Genomic DNA, 27,501 nt, shown 5'->3' with positions numbered 1-27,501 from the left:
TCATCTGTGTTTCGAAACCCCGTGGGAATTTTTGACCTAGAAATAAAATTTGTGTGGGAGATTTTTTTTTCCTTCTTTCGAAGAGCTGCACAATGTCTCGCATCCGACGCATTGTGTGCATTTTGACGCGATCCTCATCATCGTGTTGCATCAGAGAAGGCATCGTTTAGATCTATTTTAAAATGAATGAATAGCTGGTGGGAAAAAGTGAGTAATTCACCACACCTGAGAGGTGGAAGGACTGAGAGACTAGGGGTTAGAGAGAGAGAGAGAGACTTCACAGCAGTCACAGGTACACCCTGAGATATATTTTTACTTCCAAAAGAGATTCCAAATCCATCACTTATTGCCATGGTAACTTAGTCTCTTTCATTTTATTTTGAGCTAAGCCGTTGCTCCATTTGTGATTCCCGGAGTGTTTCCGTACGGCGAGCCCAGGTGGCCCAGCGGCACAGGAGCGGGACAGACTCGGGTCAGTCCCAAACTCAGACCTGCTGCTGTCCTGACATGCCTGTCGTGCCCAGAGGGGCTGTGAGAAAAGCTGCCTCTTTTGCCATTTGTATTATTCACAGTGTGTGTTTGCTGTTGTTTTAAGCACGTATCAGCTTTGGACAGCTGGGTTATATTTATTCAGCTTGGCAGGCATAATGTCAACATGAAATGTGAATGAATGCATTTATTTTTTGACCTTATTTATTAAATTTCTTTATACTTGTTTCTTGTTGTATATGAATGCATGCTATTCCAAAGAAAATGCATGCTTTGTCTTTATAATCTTTTATGAAAATATAATGCCTTGTGGAGTGGCATTATAGTGGATGTACTGGAGCACTTTGTGGCTTAAATATAAGTTGTGATCATACAGATGCTGGTAAATTCTTAAAAATATTGACTCCGTGAAGAACATTTAACATGGAATCTTTCCATTGCAGAACCAGTTCTTTCTAAAAGGTTCTTCAGATTATTTAAATGTTCTTCAAACTAAATAAAAATGAAGAACTGACCACTGAAAGGTGTTTTTTTGTTGTTGTTGTTGTTGTTTATTTAGAACCCAAAATGAATATGGCATCACTGAAAACCTTATTTTGACTTTAACAAAACCATTTTATTTAGGTATTACAGATTTTAGGTTACCATTTCAATGTATATTTCTGGAATATATTTATTTTGTGTGCACTACAGGAATAGTTCCCCAAAAATTTAAATTTGCTAAAAAAAAAAAAAAAAATTCACTTACCTTTGAGAAATCCATGTGTATGAGTTTGTTTCTTCATCAGATTTTGAGAAATGTAGCACTGCATCACTTGCTCACCAATGGATGTGAATGGGTGCCGTCAGAATGAGAGTCCAAACAGCTGATAAAAACATCACAATAATCCACAAGTAATCCGCACCACTCCAGTCCATCAGTTAACATCTGGAGAAGCCAGCAGCCATGTGTTTGCAAGGAACAAATCCATCATTAGGGCATTTTAACTTTAAACCATCTCTTCTGGCTTCTGGACTCTTATTCTGACAGCACCCATGCACTGCAGAGGATCTAATGGTTTCTCCAAATCTGATGAAGAAACAAACTCATCTACATCTTGGATTTCTCAAGGGTGAGTACATTTTCAGATTTTTTTTTTTTTTTAAGGAACTATTCCTTTAGTGCACACAAAATACTAGTCAAGAAATGTGCCCTGAAATGGTAGCCTAAAATTGATCATGTATAAATATGCTGTTTGGTTTACATCAAAAACATTATCTAACATCAGTAAGTCAACCTAAATGCATAATTTATACTAAACAGTAATTCTTCTTACAGTAAGTGATGTTGTGGAAGGTATTACTGTTTGTAGAATCCTGAAATTTCAGGCCTTCACTGCTTGCTTTGAGACGGTAGTCAATGCTTTTCGAGGCAGGGAGCACAGTATTGTCCTCCAGCTTCCTCTGCTGATCTGTGGAGTTGCCATTCCACATTGTGATTGAAAAAGTTAATACGCTTTCTATCGCTGCTCTATAGAACCGAAGCTGATCGTTCTTTGATACGGCAAAACTTTTTGAGCTGTCATAGGAAGAAGAGCCTCTGGTGAGCTTTTTTGATGATGTAAGTTATTTAGTTTCAGCTCAAGGTTGTTAGCGCAGCACTGTTCATTTAGAGAGGAGACAATTCCTCATTCCTGCAACTCTATCTGTGATCAGATCAGCCAGTGTAGCGTTTAGATGGCATGATTGTGTTAATGCTGTATGAGGGTACAGGAACTCTTGGATAGGTTGCAGTTTCCTCCAACTGTTGAATATTCTGTGTCATTGGGAATTATTAACCTTATTTTTCCATGTGGAAGTAAGCTATTTCATCTGAACGTGCAAAATTTTATTTCATTGGAAATTATTTGTTTTGAACGTTTTTTTATATTTTATTATTATTATTTTTTTGAGCTAATGATTAAAAGAATATTATACAGATGCTTCATATTTAATGGTATTTGATGATTCGATTACATTTAAAAGATTAAACTTTTTTGAAAACATTAGTAAGTGGTTTGTAAAAAAATGTGTGCAACATTTAAGTTTTAATTGCATTTACAATAGTTTGAGCAGCAGGTTTTAACAACATGTTTCGAACATTTCAAATGATTTTGCAAAGACATTGGTTCATAAATCTCAGTTTCTCCCATTATTATTGGTAGACAGTAACTAGAACAATAACTGCAGTACATTGTAAAACTTTTTGTACTACAAACAAGTCTTTATGAGTGATTCACAGAATCTTTCATTTAAACGATGCATTCAAAAGCTGATACATATGAATAAGTCATTGAATAATTTACTTAACCAGTTTAGTGATGTCATTTAACCAATTTGTCCATAAACTGATTTATATGAGTGAGTCATTGAATAATTTACTTAACCAGTTTGCTGTCATTTAACCCGTTTGTTCATAAACTGATACATATGAATAAGTCATTGAATAATTTACTTAACCAGTTTAGTGATGTCATTATACCAATTTGTTCATAAACTGTGATTCATATGAGTGAGTCATTGAATAATTCACTTAACCAGTTTGCTGTCATTATACCAATTTGTTCATAAACTGTGATTCATATGAGTGAGTCATTGAATAATTCACTTAACCAGTTTAGTGATGTCATTATACCAATTTGTTCATAAACTGATTCATATGAGTGAGTCATTGAATAATTTACTTAACCAGTTTGCTGTCATTTAACACGTTTGTTCATAAACTGATTCATATGAGTGAGTCATTGAATAATTCACTTAACCAGTTTGCTGATGTCATTTAACCAATTTGTTCATAAACTGTGATTCATATGAGTGAGTCATTGAATAATTCACTTAACCAGTTTGCTGTCATTTAACCAATTTGTTCATAAACTGATTTATACGAGTGAGTCATTAAATAATTTACTTTAGCAATTTGCTGATGTCATTTAACTGACTCGTTTAAAAACTTGACTTGACAGATTTGCTGATGCATTTGGGATCAAAACACCACTACTGTGTGTGGCACACAGCAACAGTTGATTCTGCTATGGCTTCATTTAAAAGCATTTTCATTAGCCAGGCAAAAACAGACAAAGGGATAATATACTGTCTAAAACGTATGCAGTTAAATATAAACTACTTGTATATTGAACTGTTGTACTATAAAAGCAATATAATTTGTGCAATAATGTTAAGTTACTTAAATACGCCACGTTTCGTGTGTAAAATGTGTGGTTTAGTCTAGCAAGAGAATATTCATGAGAATAAATGTACAGGCCCCATGACACACGACAACCATAGCAATGTTTTTATTCATTTTGTTTGTAAGGCCTGTTTTCTCTTTATGACATTGCTTTATCATGCTGGATTTTCATACCAGTAAATAAACAATTCAATTTCAAATGGTTCCTAGCCGTCAGACAATCCCTCATTCCACTGGCTCCACAAGGGGACCTTCTGTCTGAAAGCAACAAAATCATTACGCTAATCTAATATTTCACACGGTTTTATGCTGTACAGTGTTGCTAATGCTTGTAATGTGCACGTTTCCCTCCCATATTGAACTTGAATGAACTGTGGTGCTTTCCTCCAGCGGTTATGATTGATTAGTTCCTATTCTACCCCAAAGGGAGAGAGTTTTATAATATTGTTCACACACATAGTCGAACCCCCTTTCATTTTAAAACAGCTCAGGGCAGACAAAGTGATGCTTATTCCATCTTGGCTGTTTAATTCACTCCTGCTGAGAATTTTTATAGCTGTGCAATATTCAAGAAAATAAGTAGCTAGTCCTCATGTTCATTTAGTAAACAGGACTTCTACACTTTCTGAAGAGTTGTGCTCACTCATGCAATACTCACTGCCATGATGCTAAGGTGTTCTGGGGGGTTGCTTGGATGTTGCTAGGTACTGTAGTTGCTGTCTAGATATGAGATGGATTATTTAATGAAGTATAACACTAAGAGTTTGTGGTTTGTTCAAACCCCTCATACAGTACTATGCGTCATGCCCCTAGTTTTTTTTTTTTGTTTGTTTGTTTTTTTTTTGAGGGGTCATTAATGACAACTCTGGCACTTTTTCCTAAGACTGTGAGTTGTGATGTCATTTTGTGGTATGCATAGGGACTGGATTCAAATCCTAATATAAATACATTTTTATAGTTGATTAAGCCAAGCGAAATTGAACTCAACTGACTGAACTGAACTTGACTTTGAGTGATCTTAGTGTTTTCATGAATGGGTGCCGGAATTGTTTTTTTTTTATAACACTTGTTTTATAGGGGAAAAACACCCAAAAAAAATAACTATTATTATTTATATAAAAACATTACTTAATGTTTACTGTTCTTGTTAGTTTTTTTTGTTCATATCGAAATGGTTTTTTATTATAAGAGAAATCGTGATATGTTTTTTTGTCTGTTTGAGAGTATAATACATATCTCTTCGGTTGTCCTGTTGACAAATTATTATTTTGTAAAATGTTGATTTATAGTTATTTTATTTTTGTAAAATCACTTATAACCTTGGTTACACAAAACACAAAATTACATATTTCAACAAAATGTAGTCATACTGAGTCTGCTTAAACCAACTGAAATCAGAAGAATCTCTGACTCTAAAATTGAACATTTGCTAAACATTCTGTTCACCAATGGATGCTCTGCAGTGAATGGGTGCCGTCAGAATGAGAGTCCAAACAGCTGATAAAAACATCACAATAATCCACAAGTAATCCACACCACTCCAGTCCATCAGTTAACATCTGGAGAAAACAAACGTTTGTAATTTTGCTTTCTCCAGTTATAAAGTTGCCTCATCTGAATCAGGAGAGAAATATGTCCAAAGAAGCGTTTATATGCATTATTTTGTCTAGAAGTGATGGTTAAAAGTTAAAAACATCTTAATAATAAAGATTTGTTTCTTACCAAACACAGCTTTTGGCTTCACAAGATGTTAATTGATGGACTGGACTGGTGTGGATTACTTGTGGATTATTGTGATGTTTTTATTTAGCTGTTTGGACTCTCATTCTGACGGCACCCATTCACTGCAGAGGATCCATTGGTGAGCAGGTGATGCAATGTTACATTTTTCCAAATCTGATGAAGAAACAAACTCATCTACATCTCGGATGCCCTAAGGGTGAGTGCAGTTTAATTTTTGGGTGAACTATTTTGTACTTATCATATGTAAAAAATAAATAAATAAATAAATAAATAAATAAATCTTCTGTTTTTTGCCAGTTGCATAAAAAGATCTCAGAGGGCAGTTTCAATAGGCATGACGCCTCTGGCAACAATAATAGTGATGCATGCTTTAGCAAACACACCTAATGAAAGGCAGGTTTTGGCTTGCAGTCTGTAATCAGGCTTCTGGACATATGTATGGAGAGAACAGGGGCAGTTAGTGTGGAGGAGGGATGCAGGAAGAATTGTCAGGAGTGTGGCAGGTAGTTATTTATAGATCCCTCTCCTTGTGATAGAACATACTGCCCCCAAACTTTCATTAAGAAATACATCTGCCACAAACAATGGCAAACTTTAACAGATAGTTGCCAGGTTGGCTGACTCAGATTAGCATGCACAAGCTTTGACGTTTGACATGGCATGCATTTGTTTCTCAAAAATGTGAGTAGGATACGGTCAGTGTAACGAATGCCTCCTTTCCTGTTGAGTCACACCGACCTTTTGCAAATGGTTAAGCTTCAGTACATGCATGCACCTTTCCCACATACTGTATGGTTTGTAATGCTTCTCCTAGAGCAAACATGTCCTAATGTATTGTATGCAGTGACGCCTGTCATGTGAACTCAGAGGTCTATCCCCTTTCATTTAACTGAAAGGAATGCAGATATAATGGTGGATTCGATTGAAAAAGCATGCTTTGAGATGCTCACAAAAGCATTTGGATGCACCTGCTCGTTCATAGTTAACATGCACTGTGAATACAAACCAGAAACACTTGAATTTAAAACATACATCCCAGACAGTGGCAGTGATAGGATGCACACTTACAGTTAGAGAGCAGAACTGGGGATTATGATTGATTACAGTGAATTGTTATTGTAAATTGCATGCTGTGAATGATTATGTTTTAACTCTAGACACTGTAGTTTTTCACTTTAAAGATTCTGTGTGCATGCAACAAGTTAAAATTGCAGTGAAATGCTATGATGTGATGTCCCTCGTTCAAAGATAGAGCATTCAAGAGCAAGTGTTTGTCTCACACATCGTCGTTTTTTTCACACTCACACATTTTGACTGACAGTGAAACGCCAGAAATAGACGTCTTGCTAATCACAGACTGCAAACAGTGAGTCCTTCTGGAGGAGTGCAACATTTATCTCACACCACTATCTGAAACAGACATCAGCCACTTCATTCAGAGAAATGCTTGCTTGGCAGAAAACAGCATTAGTCTTGTCTGATTTGGAGAGCTAATTTTCTTTTGTCAGCCGTTTTATTAGTAAAAACATCACAGTTAATTAATTGCCTTCACTTTGGTGTTATAAATTAAAGTTGAATTAAGGAAAAAGGGGTGTTTAGTGGGATTTTTTCCCCGGCCACGGGGACTGAATAGTAAATGTGATTATAATTTGACAACAGCATGTTGTGTTGTGTCAACATCAAAAAAAAAAAAAAAAAAAAATCATAAGGAAAATATATTGTGACATTTGCAAGACAAATAAGTATATATTCCTTGCCAGTGCTTATTATTGTAATGCAAAAATAAATAAATAAATAAATAAATATTTTATTAGGGGAATGTATTTAAATATTTTTGTGTTTGAAAAAAGTAAGTAAGTAAATAAATAAATAAATAAAAATCTTGTGGTGAAATTAAATTTTTTGTAATACAATAAAAATAATATTATATTGCATTAAATAGGAATCTAATCTCCTTAATTATGCTTAATTGTTATTAAACAATTTCACTAAAATAATCTCATATTACTGTAATTGCAGTATTTATTAATCTTTGTTGAGTTATTAAAAATACAACTGTTCATTGTTAGTTCATCTTAGCTGAGGTCCATTAAATAATATTAACAGATACATCTTTCTTTTGATTTTAATGATGTATCAGTAAATATTGAAATTGCATTACCTAAGATTTAAAAAAAAAATGCTTTAGAAGTATTTTTGCATTATTAGTTCATGTAAACTATTGTGGTTAACTAATGCTAACAAATAGAACCTTATTGTAAAGTGTTACCCTTAATAGTTATGAAAATATTAATAATGTTATAATACAAATCTTAATGTTCTTAAAGCCTTCAATTTCTTATTTTATTAGTTTTTGTGGTGAAATATGAGCTGGGCATGTTGTGAGATGCACCCAGACTTCACTGCTTGCCTAAACATTAAATGAGATGTCAAAATGCTTCTTCACAGCTATTTTAGGAGAAGACAGGAACTCCACCCTGAAAATGGCTCCTCTGTTGTCGCTGGGGTATATTTGTAGCAATAGCCAAAAATACATTGTATGGGTCAAAATGATTGATTTTTCTTTTATGCCAAAAATCATTAGGATATTAATTAAAGATCATGTTCCATGAAGATATTTTGTTAATTTTTTACTGTAAATATATCAAAACTTAATTTTTGATTTGTAATATGCATTGCTAAGAACTTCATTTGGACAACTTTAAAGGTGATTTTCTCAATAAAAAGACACGTCTAGGTGTGTCTGTGCATTTCTATGTTATAGACAGACACCGAGAGCCCACAGTGCATGAGAAGAGCTGCGTGTGAGGCATTAATTCTGGTCTTCTCGCAGGAAGCAGATGTGTTTCGTGGAGAGGAGATGGAAGGATGTCCGTGTGGGGGATTTTGTGAGAGTGCTCTCTAACCAGATCATCCCAGCTGACACCCTGCTCCTGCACACATCCGACTCTAATGGAGTGTGTCACATGGAAACAGCCAATCAGGACGGAGAGACCAGCCTCAAACAGAGGAAGCTGGTGCCAGACTTTTCTGCTGGTAAGAGCGCTGCTTATCACAAAATACATGCATTAAAGTCTAAATCTTACAGCTACACTGGACAACATAAAGTTTTAAATCAAGTTAAATATATTATAATATAATATTCATAGAACTACAACTATAGTATATTATTAACAAAAACTGTCAAAATCAAATCAAATAATAAAAAAAGTTGTTATTGAGGGAGAAAAACATTTGATGTTTTATCGCACTTTAATTCACTAAATTTAACAATTTAAAATAAAAGAAACAATTTTTTAAACAATTTAATTTAAATAAAAGTCAAAAAGTCATAAAGGTCATGGGTCCCAGGCCCCTGGTTGAAAACCAGTGTTTAATATAAATAATGTTAAAAATTAAAAGTAAAAGTGTTGTAAAGAAAAAAAAATAAAGATCTCAGGTCTTGTGCTGCTCAGTTTTAATTTTCTCAAAAAGATCCCAATAATCTAAAAAATATCTCACATTGTGCTCAAGATATCAAAAATTTGCCAAGATTATAATAATCGGTCAAAAATATTCTGAAGAGAAATGTTTGTGTTAAAAAAATCACTTGATTTGAGTTGAATTCTCCCAAGACCATTATTTAAAAATAATAGATTTATAATTTAAGTTTATTGCATGTGATATATCTGCTTCTGTCAAAATAAATAAATAAATAAATGCTATTTAATAATTTGTTTTATATACACTACTAAAGGTTTGAGGTCAGTGAGATTTATTTATTTATTGCATTTTTTAAAGCCTCATGTTCACTGCATTTATTTGATCAAAAATACAGTAAAAACACTACTATTGTGTAGTTTTATCATTTAAAATAAATGTTCAATTTTAATATATTAATATATTTAACGTTGTCAATATATTTTAAATATATTTTATTCCTGTGATGTGCAGCTGTATTTTCAGCATCATTACTCCAGTCTTCAGTGTCACATGATCTTCAGAAATCATTCTAATATGATGATTTGCTGCTCGAGAAACATTTCTGATTATTATCAATGTTGAACACAGTTGTGCTGCACAATATTTTTGTGGAAACTATGATACATTTTATCTTTCAGGATTCACAGATGAATAGAAAGTTCAGCATTTATTTGAAACAGAAATCTTTTGTAACATTATAAATGTCTTTGACCTTCACTTTTGATCAGTTTAATGAATCCTGAATAGATTAATGCAGAATAAAATAATTATTTATTTAAAAAGAAAAACAGCTTACTGACCCCAAACTTCAGAAAAGTAGTGTATATAATTAATCTTTTTTTTTTTTTTAATCCCTAACTTTTTTTGTGTTTTCATACCTTAGTTTTAACTGAAGTTTCATTATACAGATCTACTGACTCATAAGTTCATAAAGCATAACTCTGTGACTGTGTAAAAGATAGCCAGGTGTGATTGTGTTACTATTTCAACCTCAAACATTGGACAGAACTGTAGTGTGTGAAAACCCCAACAACAACCTCAACCTGTTCAAAGGTTATGTGTGAGTATCTAACATCAGTTTCACTCAAACCACTCAATTTCATGCACGATTAACTACATCACGACTGCCTCTTTTATCAGATCCACACCAATGAACAGCATTTGTTTGGCCTTCACATTTGCCATTTGCTAACCAGGGAAACTGCTTAAACCCTCTGATGCATCACAGAGGAAAACGTGTTCATGCTTCTTCTTTACTTAAAAACAAGTGGATAACCATTACCAGTATTCTTCTGAGAGGTACAGTCTGTCCACTGCAATAGAAAGTCATGGTAAATATTTCAGAGGCTGATGCATGAGCACTTTCATCAGCCATGTTGAACTGATGTTGTTATAAATAATAAACGCGACATTTAAAGAGGACAGTCATTTAAAATAATGGGTCAAAGGTCATGGAGGTAGCATCTACATAAATGTTTACAAACTGGTTTTAGTAGTGGACACCAGCATCAACGGATTAAAGGAACAGTTCAGCAAAAAATTGAAATCTGCTGAAAATGTATCAGATGCTCTGCAGTGAATGGGTGCCGTCGGAATGAGAGTCCAAACAGCTGATAAAAACATCACAATAACCCACACCACTCCAGTCCATCAGTTAACATCTGGAGAAGACAAAAGCTTCATGTTTCTAAAAAAACAAAACAAATCCATCATAAGGCATTTTTAAAGCGACAGTTTACCCAAAAATCTAAATTCTGTAATCCTCATGTCGTTCTAAACCTGTATGTGTTTTTTCTTCTGTAGAACGCAAAGAAATATATATTTTAAAGAATGTGGTACTTAACAGTTGATGGTAGCCATTGACATAGTATATATTTGCCTTACATAAAAAAAAATAAAAATACTGTGGAAGTCAATGGCTACTGTCAGTTGTTTGGTTACAAACATTCTTTAAAATATCCTCTTTTATGTTCAACAGAAAAAAGAAACTTGTTCAGGTTTGGAACAGCTTTATGGGGATTAAATAATGACAAAATTTTCATTTTTGTGTGAACTATTCCTTTAACTTCAAACTGTTGCTAAAATATGTGTTCATAATCTATAATAGCGCTTCCTCCAGTAGAAAAAAAAATGGTCTGGTCTGAATCAGGAGAGAAATCTGCACAGATCAAGCTATGTTTAAAATATTGATCAGCTCTAAACAAATATGTGTGTGGATTTTGATGTGAGAGACAACAGGAGATGGACTTCTTCACTGGAGGAAGTGTTATTATACTGTAGATTATGGACTGAAGCAAAGTTAAAACGGCTTGATGATGGATTTGTTTCGTACAAACACGCAGCTTTTCATTTCACAGGATGTTGATTGATTATTGTGATGTTTTTATCAGCTCTCATTCTGACGGCACCCATTCACTGCAGAGCATCCATTAGTGAGCAAGTGATGCAATGCTACATTTCTCCAAATCTGATGAAGAAACAAATTCTGGATGGCCTGAGGGTGAGGACATATTCAGCCAATTTTTATTTTTTTGGGCTAGAACTATTCCTTTAAATCTCTGTTGTGAAGTTTCCCCACACATCCAGGGCATGAAGTAGGCTGGAAAACAGATTTGGTCCCTTTTTTTTGTCCCGTTGCAGCCATATTAACTGGGTTATCACGCTTAGAGATGATTCTGATGTTCCCAAGCATTATAAAGCTCTTATCCTGCTCCTCCATTCAAAGACGGGAGCGTTCCTCACGTGTCACACAGAGGTAATTAGTCTGGGTGACTAAGGAAGATGCTGTGTTTGATGTCACAGGGAGAGGCCTGATAAGAGGAGAAATAGTCTTCTTCTGCGCGGCTGCATGGTGAGAAATACTGATGATGCAGCTGGAATAGTGGTGTATGCAGGTATATTTCATCACCACAGTACTGTGTGCTCACATGGGATGCAATAAAATACACTACATATACTTACATTCAGTATACTACTTATACTACATTACATGCATGCCATTATTTTGTGGAGATGCACAGCATTTAAACATAATTAATGTTATACATAATAAACGTTATACTCAAGGTACTTTCCGAAATGCACAACATTGTACCTTATTGTTCCAAACATGCATGAGTTTCTTTTTTGTTCTGTTGAACACGAAAGAAGATATTTTGAAGAAAGCTGGCGACCAGAGAGTTGACGGTAGCCATAGACTTCCATAGAATGGAAAAAAATGCTGTGTAAGTCAATGGCTACCGTCAGTTGTTTGGTCACCAACATTCTTCAAAATATCTTCTTTTGTGTTGAACGGAAGACAGAAATGCATACAGGTTTGGAAACCTTTGAGAGTGAGCAAATGATGACATAATTTTCATTTTTGGATGAACTATCAATTTAAAAGTATACAGTATTATTATCTTACATGTACATATTAGTACCTAAATGGTTTGTTTTGAAAGGGCACTGACACAGTGACAGCTTTTGTACCCTTTTTTCTGTGAGTGTACTATAGTAATATTCCTTAAAAAGTACTGTAGTAGTACCATACCATGGTATTTTGATATAAGGCATTGTGCTAAATGATCAGGTTATGTGTTAAAATTACTTGTAAATGTACTAAAAATGTTCCTAAAACCTGTTCTATATTTTTATTCAGCAAGGATGCATTAAGCTGATCTAAAAGTGACAACAAAGACATTTATAATGTTGTTCAAAAGATTTCTATTTTCAATAAATTCTGTTTTGAACTTTCTATTTATCAAAGAATCATGAAAAAAAATGTATCAGTTTCCAAAAAAAATTATATATATATTAAGTGATTTCTGAAGATCATGTGACACTGAAGACTGAAGTAATAATGCTGAAAATTCAGCTTTGATCATAGGAATAAATAATATTTTAGAATATATTAAAACATAAAACAGTTTGTCTGAATTGTAATAATATTTCACCATATTATGTTCTTACTTTATTTTAGATCAAATAGCTAACACAAGTTTAATCAATCAATCAAATCAATGCATCCTTGGTGAGCACTTCTCTCAAAAACAAAAACTTAATTTCTTACCCATTCTTTTCTCTAGTCTCCCCGTATCTCATCTGCAAGCTGTTTTGTTTTTATAACTCACAATGTACATTTTCATTCATCATCCCTGATGCTCATTTGTAAGGATAGAGCCTAATATACTGTGACTCTAACATCTAATAGTGCAAAAGCTGTACCGCCAGACTCTGTTTTAAGTCTTTAACATCCCATTTCCACCGGCAGCGACGCAACAAACTAGAACGATCTCCCATTATAACCAATGAAGCTGTCTATAACATGATCACGCGACGGCTTACTTGATTATAATAGCCACATTATATCGCACACAGATGGCAGCTGAAGTTTTCTGGAGCCCACAGTTTCTCTCTTGTTAAATTATACACATGGCATGGCTTATAAATGGCCGTTGCTATTTTACAAATGTTCTTGTTTTTATGTCATGATTTATTCATTGCAGGACATGAAACCAAATCCATGTTAAACTACAGCAGGCCCAGGTACAAACTCAGCAAGATCGAGAGGAAGATCTTCTTCTATTTTTCATGTGTCTCATTGAAGCCCTGGGTACAGTACGGGAACAACCCCCTCGATAATTCAAGACACGCCGAGCACAAAGTGCATTACTTTAACATACAAGCTGCAAAATCACGCTCTGATTCTGGAAGAGTGGTGTACACAGCTACATTTCATCACAACTTTTGTGTCCCTGCAGCACAGAAGCAGTCTTAAGTCGCTGAGGTATATTTGTAGCAATAGCCAAAAATACATTGTATGGGTAAAAATTGTCGATTTTTCTTTTATGCAAAAAATCTTTAGGATATTAAGTAAAGATCATGTTCCATGAAGATATTTTGTAAATTTCCTACTGTAAATATATCAAAACTTAATTTTTGATAAGTAATATGCATTGCTAAGAACTTCATTTTGGACAACTTTAAAGATGATTTTCTCAATAATTAGAATTTTTTAACACCCTCAGATTCCAGATTTTCAAATAGTTGTATCTCAGACAAATATTGTCCTCCTAACAAACCATACATCAATGGAGAGATTATTTATTCAGCTTTCAGATGACTGACCCTTATGACTGGTCTTGTGACTTTTTTTTTTGGAAATGAGTGCTCATTTGTAACATTGCACTTTTCAAAATGTACACCTTTGTAACTTATTTATCCCTGAAGGGTGCATATTAATACCTTAAAGGGACAGTTCACCCAAAAAAATGAAAATTCTGTCATCATTTGCTCACCCTCAAGTTGTTTCAAAGAGTTTCTTTCTTCTGTTGAACACAAAAGATATTTTGAAGAATGCTGGCGACCAGAGAGTTGACGGTAGCCATTGACTTACATAGTATGGAAAAATCAAATACTATGGAAGTCAGTTGTTTGGTCACCAACATTCTTCAAAATATCTTCTTTTGTGGGGAATTTGGGTGATTTGGTTGTGAAAGTGTTTTCATTTTTTTGTTTTTTGTGTGATTTATAAGTTCAAAAGTATAACTAAATGGTTCATATTTGTATGTTCTGACCGCCACAGTGACAACTTTTGTACCTTTTTCTTAAAAAGTACTGTAGTACTAGCATACTATGGTACTTTGATATAAGCCATTGCGCTAAACAATTAGATTATGCTTTAAAATTACATTAATGTCCTAAAATATCCTAAAAACCTTAATAATACAGTTCTATATTTTTATTCAGTATGGATGTTTATTTGAGTGACATTTATGAAATTTATATTTATCAAAGAATCCTTAAAAATGTATCAGTTTCCACAATAAAATAATATGAAGTGGTTTCTGAAGATCATGTGACACTGAAGACTGGAGTAATGATTGCTTGAACATACAAGCTGCAAAATGACACTGATTCTGAACTCTGAAAAGCTCGATGGGCTCGGTGTCTGTTCTTCTTCATGCGGGCGGCTGATCTCCCAGCAGTCTTCAGAGATAAAGAATAAAGTGCTGTTAAGACCTCACACAATCCTCACGCTCTCTTTTCCTTCTGCAAGGCGTGAGCAAAAGAAGGACACTACAGACGCCCAGAATAGCTCTCGCACACTTCAGTCTCTTATGAAAGCGATGATTAATCTCACTCTCTCTTTCTCTGTGCTTCGAGTTCAATGACACTTTATTGGAATATCTATATTGAAATGCAGTACTGTCAAAAGCGGTGTCATTAATGAATGTAAATGTCTCTTTCTCACAGGCCATGCGATCTGGTTGGAAACTTTTCCCAGCATGCCCTCATACATCGTCCCTGACAGTAATGTCAATTACACTCCTTCAGTCCTCGTGGGATTTTACATGTTCTCCACCACGATCATCTTACTACAGGTACACAATCTGTCACTCGAGAGGCATATGTTAAGCAGGTTTAAGTGAAAGTAATGGCCACGTTTCACCGAAAGGGTATGATGACATAAATGCATCATAGCCTACAATGTAACTAGTTTTAAACTTCATTTCTCCATTTAGCCTAAAGGGATAGTTCACTCAAAAATGAAACTTTTCCATCACTTTCTCTTCCTCAAGTTGTTCAGCTAAACTTTACTGTGGAAGTCAATGGGTACCGTCAACTGTTTGCCTCTCCACATTCTCACTAACAATATGTGTTCAGCAGAAGAAAGAAATCCATACAGGTTATGAACCCCTCTGAGGGTGAATAAATGACGACAACATTTTCATTTTGGGGTGATTTATCCCTATAAATGTTGATTTTTGGCCACCTCAGAGACCTTGGGCATTTTGACTGCATAAAATGACAAAAATCATAAAACAATTTCCGAATTCTGATATTCAAGTTATTGTAGTACTATTTTTTATTTATTTATTTAATTATATATTATAAAATGTTCCATATTTTTGCACAAAATCATGTTATCAAATGGTTTTTGTGCATTATGAATTTTTTTTTTTTTTGGAGTTAGCACATGATTTTTGTGCATTACAAAAAAAAAAAATGTTTTTTATTCTTTTTTTTTAATTTTATTTATTTATTTTTTAATTTTCACACATATGTAACATCATTGGACCATTTCTGCTGCATGGTGGAATGACAAGTAAATTAATAATGTGATTTTTTCTGCTGCATGGTGTTTTTTTTATTAATTTTATATTGTGATTTTTTAGTTTCTTTGAGAAACAATGATCAAACAAATATTTTTCTTTGATTTACAGAAATGCAGCCAATATTTTTGTTCATAGCTAACACTCCAACTAAGTGACATCTTAATTTTGACATCTAAGTTTGCAACACTGACATAATTATTTATTTACATCACATCTCACATATATAATTTTAAACTTGTATTTAAATGTCCAAAATTGTATTAAAAGAGCAAAAATAGCCAACCTCAAAATAAAATTGTTTATATAATATTTAGTATCGCCTTCTGAGTTGAAATAATATTTTGATATTAATATTTTATTTTTATTATTTTTTATTCATTTATTTATTTTAAATATTTTCTTTAGTTTGCTGTGAATTGGTTTAATTAGCTTAAGGAATAATAAGAATGGCTGTTATTTTTTGGCGCTCCTCAGCTGCTGGTTTGGTGGTCATCAGTGGAGCAAATGAAGAGGACGAGGTCATCATCTACCAGCAGACAAAGCTTCCTCCCCACCCTCTGGAAGAATTACAGGACGTCCACACAGGGGACAAAAATCACGCCAACACTCAAGTCACAGCTGCCAGTCGGCGCAGATCAAAAGTGGCAGCAAGAGCCCAAAGTGACATGGCCTTCAGCAGTCCTCTGGTGAGATCACAGATCAGAAGACGCTGATATCTGTGTGTTCGGGTGAAGGTTGGGAATTCAGGATGATTTGTTTTGAAAGAGGCTGTTTGGAAAAATGTGACTCTACCTATATTTTTGCAAAAACTCCAAAAAAAAACGCACATACTGTATGCATTCAATTTACTGCAGTTTCCATCTGAAATGAACACTAGTGGCAGTAAAACACCAACAACTGTTCACACAAATTCTGATTATCAATTACTTATTTTACACAGTTCCTTGTACGATAGTACTGTACTGTATGTTATGACCTCAAAACACCTTTACCATAGTGCATAATTTGTAAACAATTACACTTTGATGTTTGCAGTACATACTGTAACCAGTGTATGTAAGGCTTTTCTAATTTAGTAAAGTTGCTCGGTAGCGCACCTGATACAGCAGAGATTGAATCTCTGAACTGCTGTGATATTTGCATTAAGTAATATAACACAAAAGAAGATATTCTGAAGAATGTTTGTAACCAAACAGTTGACGGTAGCCATTGACTTCCATAGTGGGGGAAAAAATAGTATGGAAGTCAATGGCTACCGTCAACCTTTTGGTTACTAATATTCTCCAAAATATCTTCTTTTCTGTTCAACTGAAGAAATTAATTCATACAGGTTTGTAAAAACTTGAGGGTGAGCAAATGGTGACAGAAATATCATTTTTGGGCGAACTGTCCCTTTTAGACAAAACTGAACACACTTTTTAGTGTCAGATTTTCACTTCCAAACTGCTGTGCTACATGCAACAAAATACAATTTTGCACTTACCCACAGGCACTGTTCTGTTTAATTCATCTGCAATGGAGAAAAAAATGATATCGCTTACAGTAACTCCTGTGGTTGTGTCCATTAAAAAAGCGATGTGAAATGTACCCAGAACAGCGTATTTCAGGTTTGAGAAATGTAGGCAGAGGCACGTATTTTTAGTGAGCCTGGGTTGCAAGATTGACTGGATATTTTTGTCTTGTTTTCCATTAAAGATATCTAAAAAAAAATTACATCAAGATGCATTTACTTTAGAAGCAAGATATTAAAGGGATAGTTCAACCAAAAAATAAATTCTGTCATCATTTACATCATTTATATGTAGTTCCAAACCTGTATGAACTTTCTGGTGAACGCAAAAGAAGATATTTTGAAGAATGTCTGTAACCAAACAGTTGACGGTAATCACTGACTTCCATAATATTTGTTTCCATACTATGGAAGTCAATGGCTACCGCCAACTCTTACCAACATTCTTCAAAATATGTGTTTAACAGAATAAAGATTGTACAGGTTTGGAAAAACATGAGTGTGAGTAAATGATGACAAGAGTTTTTATTTTTAGGTGATAAATCCCTTTAAATCTCGTTTTCTGAAATATTTAGTTAGTTTTTGCTTAAAACAAGAAATATATCTGCCAATGAGGTAAGAAAAATAATCTTGCTTTCCCTTTTAATTAAGTTTATTAAGTATTTATTCTTGTTTTATGCAAAAATAAAAAATTTATAATTATTTTTTTTTTTTTTTCAGAAAAACAAGACTTAACATCTTGATTTTAGAATGTTTAAACAAAAATACTAAGTAAGAAAATCTTTTTTTTTTTTTTTTTTTTTTTTTTTTTTTTTTGCGCAGTGTAATGGCAATTTAGTAGATAAGAGAGAGGCTCATTTTGCATTTTGCCACCCACTCAGATGCCCAACCAATAAAAGAATCAATTATTGTAAATGACAGCATATTAAATCATTTGAATATGTCATATTTGCCGTCTCGCCCCTGACCCATTCTCCTGCGGTCTCACGGTCTGCCCGCAGATGGCCGAGCAGTTTGGTGTCAGTAATGAGCACAGCGATGCTGGCTCGGATTCACTCGGTTTGGATCTGTTGACATATGGAGCCGCCGGGGAGCATTAAACATGGGCTACTGCTACTGTACAGATCGTCTCGCGCCCCGCTGCCTCTTCACGTGACGTTGCGCTTTTTGTTGTCGTACGATGTCGTGCGATTTTCCACCTATGGAAACAAACCGCACGGTCTTGTTGTGCATGATGTAATCGCAGCCTTACTTCCTCCAAACAGGAAACGGTGGTGGCTCCAGACAGGAAGCTGATGCTGGAGGTGGTTTTGGCCATCTGCAACACAGTGCTGTTTCCTCCGCGACGGCCCAAAGACAGAGGGTGAGAGCGAACGCTGACCTTGCAGGAGCCGAGACGGTTGAGCTTGTGCTCAGAAACGGCCCTCATGCCAAAACAATAACAATAATAGGCCGCCATGTATATTATGAGTACCCCATTGCCACGAGATATTTTACTACTGCCCCTGCATGACTAATTCTTCTCCAGCCCGGTGGTTTGTTTTATAATTACTACACTTTAATTCTCCAGCAAGCACTTACTTGGTGCATGCAATTAGATTTTTCCTCCGTCGTCCCCCAAGTCCGCCCCACACGCGTCTGTAATGAGTCGAGTCTGAGAGAGAAGTTTAGTGAAGCTGAGGATCCTTCACTGCTGGTCAACGCTAATTTCCCAAATTGCACTCAAGGACCCCGAGCGAAGCACTTTGTCCAGGGTAGAAATTATATTTGGCCTCAGACCTGTAGCACTGAGATGTTCAAAGACATCGGGCCAACATTAATTAAGTTGATTACCAATGGAGCATGATTGTATCACCCTGGGTCCGTCACAACTTAATGTATGCGGATCCACAGCACCTGAAGAACTCCAGTATTAGTGTGTTTTAGAGCTTTATGCAGGAGCATGCGCTCCGTTTCAATATTTGCAATATTTCAGGTTTATCTTAACTGACTGAACACAATAAAATCTGATCTAACTGATTCATTTCGGAATTGAGTTTTTACCCATTATTAAAAAAACAAAACCAAATATCCATAAAATGCTATTAAATACAACTTCTATGGCTATATTTAATGAAATTGTGCTATTAAGTGATTCATACACTAACGTTCAAAAGTCTGGGGTCAGTAAGATTTTTGCAAGGCTATGCATATTTGACTAAAATACAGTAAAAGCACTAATATTGTAAAATATTATTAAAATCTAAAGTAACTTTTGTCTTTTAGTACATTTGATTACATTTTCAAAATCACATGATCATTCAGAAATAATTCTTATATGAATATTTGCTGCTCAAGAAACTTTTATTCTTCTTAATGATGATTCTTATCATGATACATTTGATACAAGGATGATTGATGAAGAGAAAGTTCAAAGAAACAACATTTATTTTGAAATGTAAATGTCTTGTCAGTTCGATGGATTTGATGCACCGTTGCTGAAAATAAAAAGTATTCATACAGTGTAAAGAAAGACTGCATGCATGCATATTATTTCTGTATTTTATGTTTTTGATTAATCATTTGAACAGACTGTTCTTTTTTCTTCTTTTTTTTCCTCCACTGAATAAAAAATCAAAAAAGTAATTGAAAAAATATTTTTTCTCACAATTCAGATTTTTTTTTTTCTCTGAGTTTTTTCTCTGATTTCTGAGTTTTATTTTGCAATTCTGTTTTAATGTTTCTGCCATGGTATTAAAAAAATGGTAATATGACTTTTTACTCACAAACATGAGTTTTTATCTCTCATTTCTGACTTTTTATCTAGAATTCAGAATTTACATCTTGAAACTTTGACTTTTATCTCTGAAAAATTCAGCAACTTTTTATCTCACAATACTGACTTTTTCCCTGAAATCAGAGTTTACATTTTGCAATTATTTTATTTTATTTTATTTTTTTTTTATTTTTTTTTTATTTTTTTTTATTTTTCTATTTTTTTTTTTTTTTTATTTTATTTTATTTATTTATTTTTATTTATTTATTTATTTATTTATTTATTTTTTGCCAAAGAATAAAAAAATCTAAAAGTTAGTTGCAACATTTATTTCAGTATTTTTTTATATAGTATCCCATTTTTATGTTTTTATACAGTATCCCATATTTTGTGTTTACATCTCACAATTTTCCCTTTTTTCTGTGAATTCTGAGTTTACATTTCACACATTTTTTTTCTGCTATGGTATAAAAATAAAAAAAGGTAATAGGACTTTTTTTCTCATAAATGTGAGTTTATTTCTTTCATTTCTGACTTTTCCCTTGAATTCATAATTTACATCTTGCAATTTTGACTGTTTTCTCTGAATTCTGAGTTTACATAATTCTGTTTTATTCCATGGTTTAAAAAGTAAAAAAGGTAACAGTGACCTTTTATTTAGTCTGACTTTTCTTCTCACAATTGCCAGTTTATATCCCTCACTTCTGGATTCAGAGTTTGCATCTTGCAGTTCTGACTTTTTTCAAAAAAAAATTTTTCTCCAGAAGTTTTCCAAAAAAGTTAATATCTCACAATTCTGAGTTTATAATTTGTAATTCTGACTTTGGTCTCAGAATTGTGATTTTAAAAAGTCAGAGTTGTGAATAAAAAGGATGCACAGTTATCTTTTTTCCTCATGGCAGAAATGAGATGACATAAGAGCCTTTTATACAATGGAAATGTTCAACTAATGTCAATTGTTCTTCACAGAATCATAAGTGCCAGTAAAGACTCTTCATCTTTAAGAGTGTAATCATCCAGATAACATTCAAAGTCAGTTTTGTGACATGAAATGTAATCTGACCTTGTAAACAAGTTAAATGTAAACAAGTTATAGCCCATTTCAATCTATTTCTTAATATGTTTTTTAATGTTAAATACATGAGAAAAATTAAAGTTTGGATGCCACAGATGTTGTGTGTGTGTAGTAGTAGTAGATGGAATCTTCTTTTTAATTAACTTTATTCACACAATATACTACTTTATTATTATTGTATTTTGTCTTTTATTTCTAAGACTTTATTTTTTAATTTCATAATACTACTTATTTATTTTTGAAATATTATGACTTTAATCTCCTATTACTACAGTTTTATTCTCAAAAATTATGATTTTAATATCATAATGCTAATTATTTATTCTCAAAATATAACTATTTTAATATCATAATGCTAATTATTTATTCTCAAAATATTCTGATTTTAATCTCATAATGCTAATTATTTATTCTCAAAATATAACTATTTTAATCTCATAATGCTACTTATTTATTCTCAAAATATTATGATTTTAATCTCATAATGCTACTTATTTGTTCTCAAAATATTACTATTTTAATATCATAATGCTATTTATTTATTCTCAAAATATTACTATTTTAATATCATAATGCTATTTATTTATTCTCAAAATATAACTATTTTAATATCATAATGATAATTATTTATTCTCAAAATATTATGATTTTAATCTCATAATGCTACTTATTTATTCTCAAAATATTACTATTTTAATATCATAATGCTATTTATTTATTCTCAAAATATTACTATTTTAATATCATAATGCTACTTATTTATTCTCAAAATATAACTTTTAATATCATAATGCTAATTATTTATTCTCAAAATATAACTATTTTAATATCATAATGATAATTATTTATTCTCAAAATATTATGATTTTAATCTCATAATGCTAATTATTTATTCTCAAAATATAACTATTTTAATATCATAATGCTATTTATTTATTCTCAAAATATTATGATTTTAATATCATAATGATAATTATTTATTCTCAAAATATTATGATTTTAATATCATAATGCTAATTATTTATTCTCAAAATATAACTATTTTAATATCATAATGCTAATTATTTATTCTCAAAATATAACTATTTTAATATCATAATGCTACTTATTTATTCTCAATATATTATGATTTTAATCTCATAATGCTATTTATTTGTTCTCAAAGTATTATGATTTTAATATCATAATGCTACTTATTTATTCTCAAAATATTATGATTTTAATGTCATAATGCTATTTATTTATTCTCAAAATATTACTATTTTAATATCATAATGCTATTTATTTATTCTCAAAATATTACTATTTTAATATCATAATGCTATTTATTTATTCTCAAAATATTACTATTTTAATATCATAATGCTAATTATTTATTCTCAAAATATTACTGTTTTAATATCATAATGCTACTTATTTATTCTCAAAATATAACTATTTTAATATCATAATGCTACTTATTTATTCTCAATATATTCAGATTTTAATCTCATAATGCTACTTATTTATTCTCAAAATATAACTATTTTAATATCATAATGCTATTTATTTATTCTCAAAATATTATGATTTTAATATCATAATGCTAATTATTTATTCTCAAAATATTACTATTTTAATATCATAATGCTATTTATTTGTTCTCAATATATTCAGATTTTAATATCATAATGCTAATTATATATTCTCAAAATAATGCTTATTATTTATTCTCAAAATATCATGAAATTAATATCATGATGCTACTTTTAAATTTAATCTAAATATTGGGGCTTAAATTTCTTAATGCTACTTATTTTTTCTTAAAATATCACGACTTTAATCTCATATTGCTACGACTTTATTCTCCTAATTTTGTTATTATTTTCAAAATACCTTGACTTTAATCTCGTAATCGTAGATTTATTTTTTATTTTACGTTGCACTTAAAGGCCGTCGTACATTAGTGTTGTTGAACCAGGTCTTCCCCGCAGGATCAGCCGGGTCAGATATCTCAGTAAGAACATGTTGTGTGAACCGCACAACAGGAAAAGGGTTCATTGGTTCATCAGGGACAACAGAGGCTTCAGTGTCACACAGTTTCATCCCCTCAAGAGTCAAGTTCTGCATAAACACATACACACGCTTGCAACAATATGCCAGATATGCTGTTTTTCATCTCATGTCTGCCTGTTTTTGTGTCTGTGTTTAAGAGCGCTGAGAAGAAGTGCATTCACCGTCTGAATGGCTCATATTGCTGCTCTGTAATCCCATTTTCACACTTCTGAGGAGGGCAGGAAACCGTTCTAGTTTCATTTCAACATTAAATCTCTTCCCCAAGACTTCCACATATTGTTTTACACACGTTTTATGAAATGCCTCATCTTGTGCATCTAAAACCTTCGCTTTCGGTTGTCCTAGATTTTCACGAGGTATAAGATCATTTATCATCATCTTATATCTTAGTTTAGTCCCTAAATAGAAATCTGTGTGGAAATGAGAGAATCATAAGCCGTTTATGTAACATAGTGAAATGGGCAACAACTGAAATTTCATTTAGCCATAACCCAGATATATTCTCAAACCGGTCGTGTTAAAACACACAGCAGTGACAGAGTTAATGTATGTGGATGTGACTTCATGACATGATGACGTCTCGTGAATGTTAATTAGATCATGATGTCATTGCAAGATAACGTGCGTTTGGGAAATGCATGGGAAAGCATGATGGGAAATGACTGGTTGACATCACAGCTTAGATGGAAGCTCATTGGCTTAGAACAACTGTGATGTTTTTGTCTTGTCTACAATGTGAAGTCTGTTATCTCTAATATTCAGTTAGACTAAAAATGGATGGAGAAAGAATACATTAAATGGTAGGTATGTGACTGTTCAAAAGCTTGGAGTTGACATGATTTAAAAAAAAAAAAAAAACTTTTACTCAGCAAGGTCGCATTAAATTGATCAAAAGTGAAAGTTACAGTAAATGCATTTATAATGCTATAAAAGATTTCTATTTCAAATTAATGCTGTTCTTTTTCAATTTTCTATTCATCTGTGAATCCTGAAAAATAAAATGTATAACAGTTTCCACAAAAAAAAAATAAATAAAAAAAAAAAAAATATATATATATATATATAATATATATATATATATATATATATATAAACTAAGCACAACTGTTTTCAACATTGATAATAATCAAAAATGAGCAGAAATCAGCATATTAGAATGATTTCTGAAGATCAAGTGACACTGAAGACTGGAGTAATGATGCTGAAAATACAGCATCACAGAAATAAATCACAGTTTAACAGATATTCACAGAGAGAACAACTATTTTGTGCAGGTCTGTGGAGCGCATTGGTTTTCTGTTGCGATGCATTATGATTTGTGTCGATTCAGGTGACGGCGCCAATGATGTGAACAAGATTCAGGCTGGACAGGAGGGGATGCAGGCTTGTGTTTCTGCTAAATATATGCACTATATTACATATTCATTATATTTATACTTAACCTGTTCTTCAATATTTAATGCATGTTTGAATAACTCCGTCATTATAGCAAATTATGATATTTAGTTTGAATGTTAATATTTAAACAGAGTGGACAAACTGGAGTAGAAAGAAGATTATATATTATTATATAATATATTATATTATATATCATTAAAAAGTTATTATAATATATATATATATATTAGTATATAATATACTTTTGAATGGTAGCAGGGTTATTATAGTCAACTCAAACTTGAACTTTTTAAAACTATGGAAGCCCATTTCCGCCACTGAATAAAAAATAAAACAAGGTAATTGAGACTTTTTATCTCACAATTCGCAAGTTTATATCTCGCAATTCTGATTTTCTTTTTTTTCTCACAGTTGCGAGTTCATATCTTGCATAATTGTTTTATTTTTTATTTAGTGGCGGGAACAGACTTCCATAGAAAGCTTCTTTTTTTCTAATCTGAAATAAAATAGATGTTATTTTTATTAACAAACTGCATACTTGAGCTATAAACAAGTACATTCTCATCTGAAAACCTCTTAAAACTGCATTCCGTGACACAAAAACAGTAATATTTATAAAATGATACTGGATGTGGGCGTCCACCATGACACTGCTGTAAGAAGTACCGCAGGCGGAGTGATACGATTACAAACTGTGAAACGGCTGATGGAGTTCTGACTTATGTGCAACAAACTTATGTGCAATTTACTTTAATACCAGCTGACAGGGTTTATTAAGTAGCTTGCAGCATGAGAGATTTTTTCTTTCCTTGGAAAAGATTAATTATATCTGATTGCTTATGTATCCAAATTAATATCGAATTGACTCAGGATTGAGTCTGAATCGAAATGCAAGCTTGCGAATCGAAATCGAATCCAATTTGTCTCAATACCCAGCCCTAAATACTGTAGCATCACATCAGTGACGTTGTTTAGATGTCATACATGAACACAGGATTTCAAGGGAAGTATCCTCAGCATTATCTGTTTTTTTTTCTCTCGCTCAGTTTACCAGGTACACCTTGCATGTCCTGAGGGGAACGCTGGCACCCTCCCCTCACCTCCGCGTGCAGGGAGCAGAGGATCAGAGAGTGGCGTGGTCCCAGAGACACGTGTATGTCTCCGTCTGTCAGATCCCGGGAATACACTACAGCTCCTCTTCCTGCCCCAGTGCATGAAGCACACACACAGCACAGCACACTTCCTCATGCACCGAGACAAATATGCCGCAAAGCTTTAATTTTTCAACACACACACACAAAAAAATTGGCAACTGAAACCCATATTTATGTTTTGCACACATGGGCGCCGGTTTATGCAGGGAATAATCTGAAAGCCGTGCATTTTAATTCTGTCTTAAACTGACTTCACGGGTCTCCTGCTGCCTCTTTGGCTGTTATGAACCCAGGTTTACACAGTCCATGCTCGATCAATACATGCGTGTAATTTGAATGTAATCTGCTCGGTGGATGCAGCTGAGCCTTTTCCCTTCTGTGAAACTACTTCCTGTTGTCATGTGGACCACATTTGTATGCACTTGCGCTTTGAGCTGCTCATGCAATAATTGGGGTTTGCAGATGTTACATAATATCTCGGTTCATATATTCAGAGCTTGTTGTGCATGCTGACAGAAACACAAGCGCCACAGTGAGATTAAGGAGGCTGGATCTTCTTCTATTTATTAATTCCTATAAATGCATTGGCTCATGACGCTTGTTGATGTCTGTGCGTGTAACACGCTCAGGCGGATCACACAGTCCTGCGCCGTTATTTGAATATTTAATTGCCCTGCTGACGTCTGACTGACGTTCTTCACTCATGATGCGGTCAGTGATGACCTCACGCTCAGACGGATCATAGCTAGTTTCAGCGTCCTTCCAGCATGTGTGCAACACACACCACGGTCGAGGCTCAGTATGAAAAAGAGTGTCTTGTGTTGATTCTATTTGCAGAACCCAAGGCGCTTTTATGTAACCATGTCAGGTGGGTTTCTGATGGGATGCTTCTGCGATCTAGTGGTGCTCTGATGAACTGCAAACACAACCATCCATTTAGAGAGAGAGAGAGAGAGAGAAGACACAAGATGGTTGTTGTATGAATGTCAGAGCAACAGATGCTTTATTAAACCCACATGACAGTGTTTTCAGACAGACACTTACTGTAAGACATCTTTATGGGCAGATACTGCAGATTTGAAATGAAATTCAACTGTTGCATTAATGCATTTAAAAAAAGTTTAATATATGCATTGCAAATTAGGGATTATTGTATTATTTAATAAGTAGATTTATATATTAAAGTGATATAGGCCCCCAAATAATAATGTCACTTCTGAATCAAAAGCTTATTTAAAATACATAAAAAAAAACTGTAAACGTGTTTGTAATGACATGTATGTAAATGAAAATATTTTTAAGAAAAAAAAAGGCCAATAATAGGGCAAAGTAAACCTCTTTTAAAAAGACAATTGCCATTAGATGCAATATTTAAAAGCTTGGTTTTCTACGTCTTTTCTGAAACGTGAAAGTGGCAACTTTTACCTTTTTTTTCTGCGCAAAATGATTTATGATTGATGTTTTTGATTTGTGATATTTTTTGTTTTGTGATAGTTGAATTTGATTTATGAAAAATATGTAGGCTATAAAAATATTTTAAATTAAAATTTTAATT

The 27,501-nt window shown here is 33.1% G+C and overlaps 1 protein-coding gene across 3 annotated transcripts; it reads left to right on the top strand.

Moving 5' to 3' along the window:
* Positions 1-27,358, top strand: LOC122139652 (phospholipid-transporting ATPase VB-like). 3 transcript variants are annotated; one of them, XR_006156471.1, is made up of 5 exons: positions 1-292; positions 8,271-8,473; positions 13,387-13,667; positions 15,137-15,264; positions 16,474-17,202. XR_006156471.1 is itself a non-coding variant. In XM_042738665.1 (5 exons), exons 2-5 carry the CDS (start codon positions 8,278-8,280, stop codon positions 25,864-25,866), a joined length of 564 nt encoding a protein of 187 aa, XP_042594599.1. In that variant the 5' UTR covers positions 1-292; positions 8,271-8,277; the 3' UTR covers positions 25,867-27,358. The 3 variants fall into 3 exon arrangements, 2 of the variants coding, with proteins under 2 accessions (XP_042594599.1, XP_042594600.1); XM_042738665.1 differs by lacking the exon at positions 13,387-13,667 and adding an exon at positions 25,839-27,358 and having other exon boundaries at positions 16,474-16,685; XM_042738666.1 differs by lacking the exons at positions 1-292; positions 13,387-13,667 and adding an exon at positions 25,839-27,358 and having other exon boundaries at positions 8,070-8,473; positions 16,474-16,685.
* Positions 27,359-27,501: the final 143 nt, after the last annotated feature.

This window comes from Cyprinus carpio, chromosome B14 (assembly GCF_018340385.1).
Source record: "Cyprinus carpio isolate SPL01 chromosome B14, ASM1834038v1, whole genome shotgun sequence".
NCBI classification, from domain to species: domain Eukaryota; kingdom Metazoa; phylum Chordata; class Actinopteri; order Cypriniformes; family Cyprinidae; genus Cyprinus; species Cyprinus carpio.
This window is presented reverse-complemented; position numbering and strand designations above follow the sequence as displayed.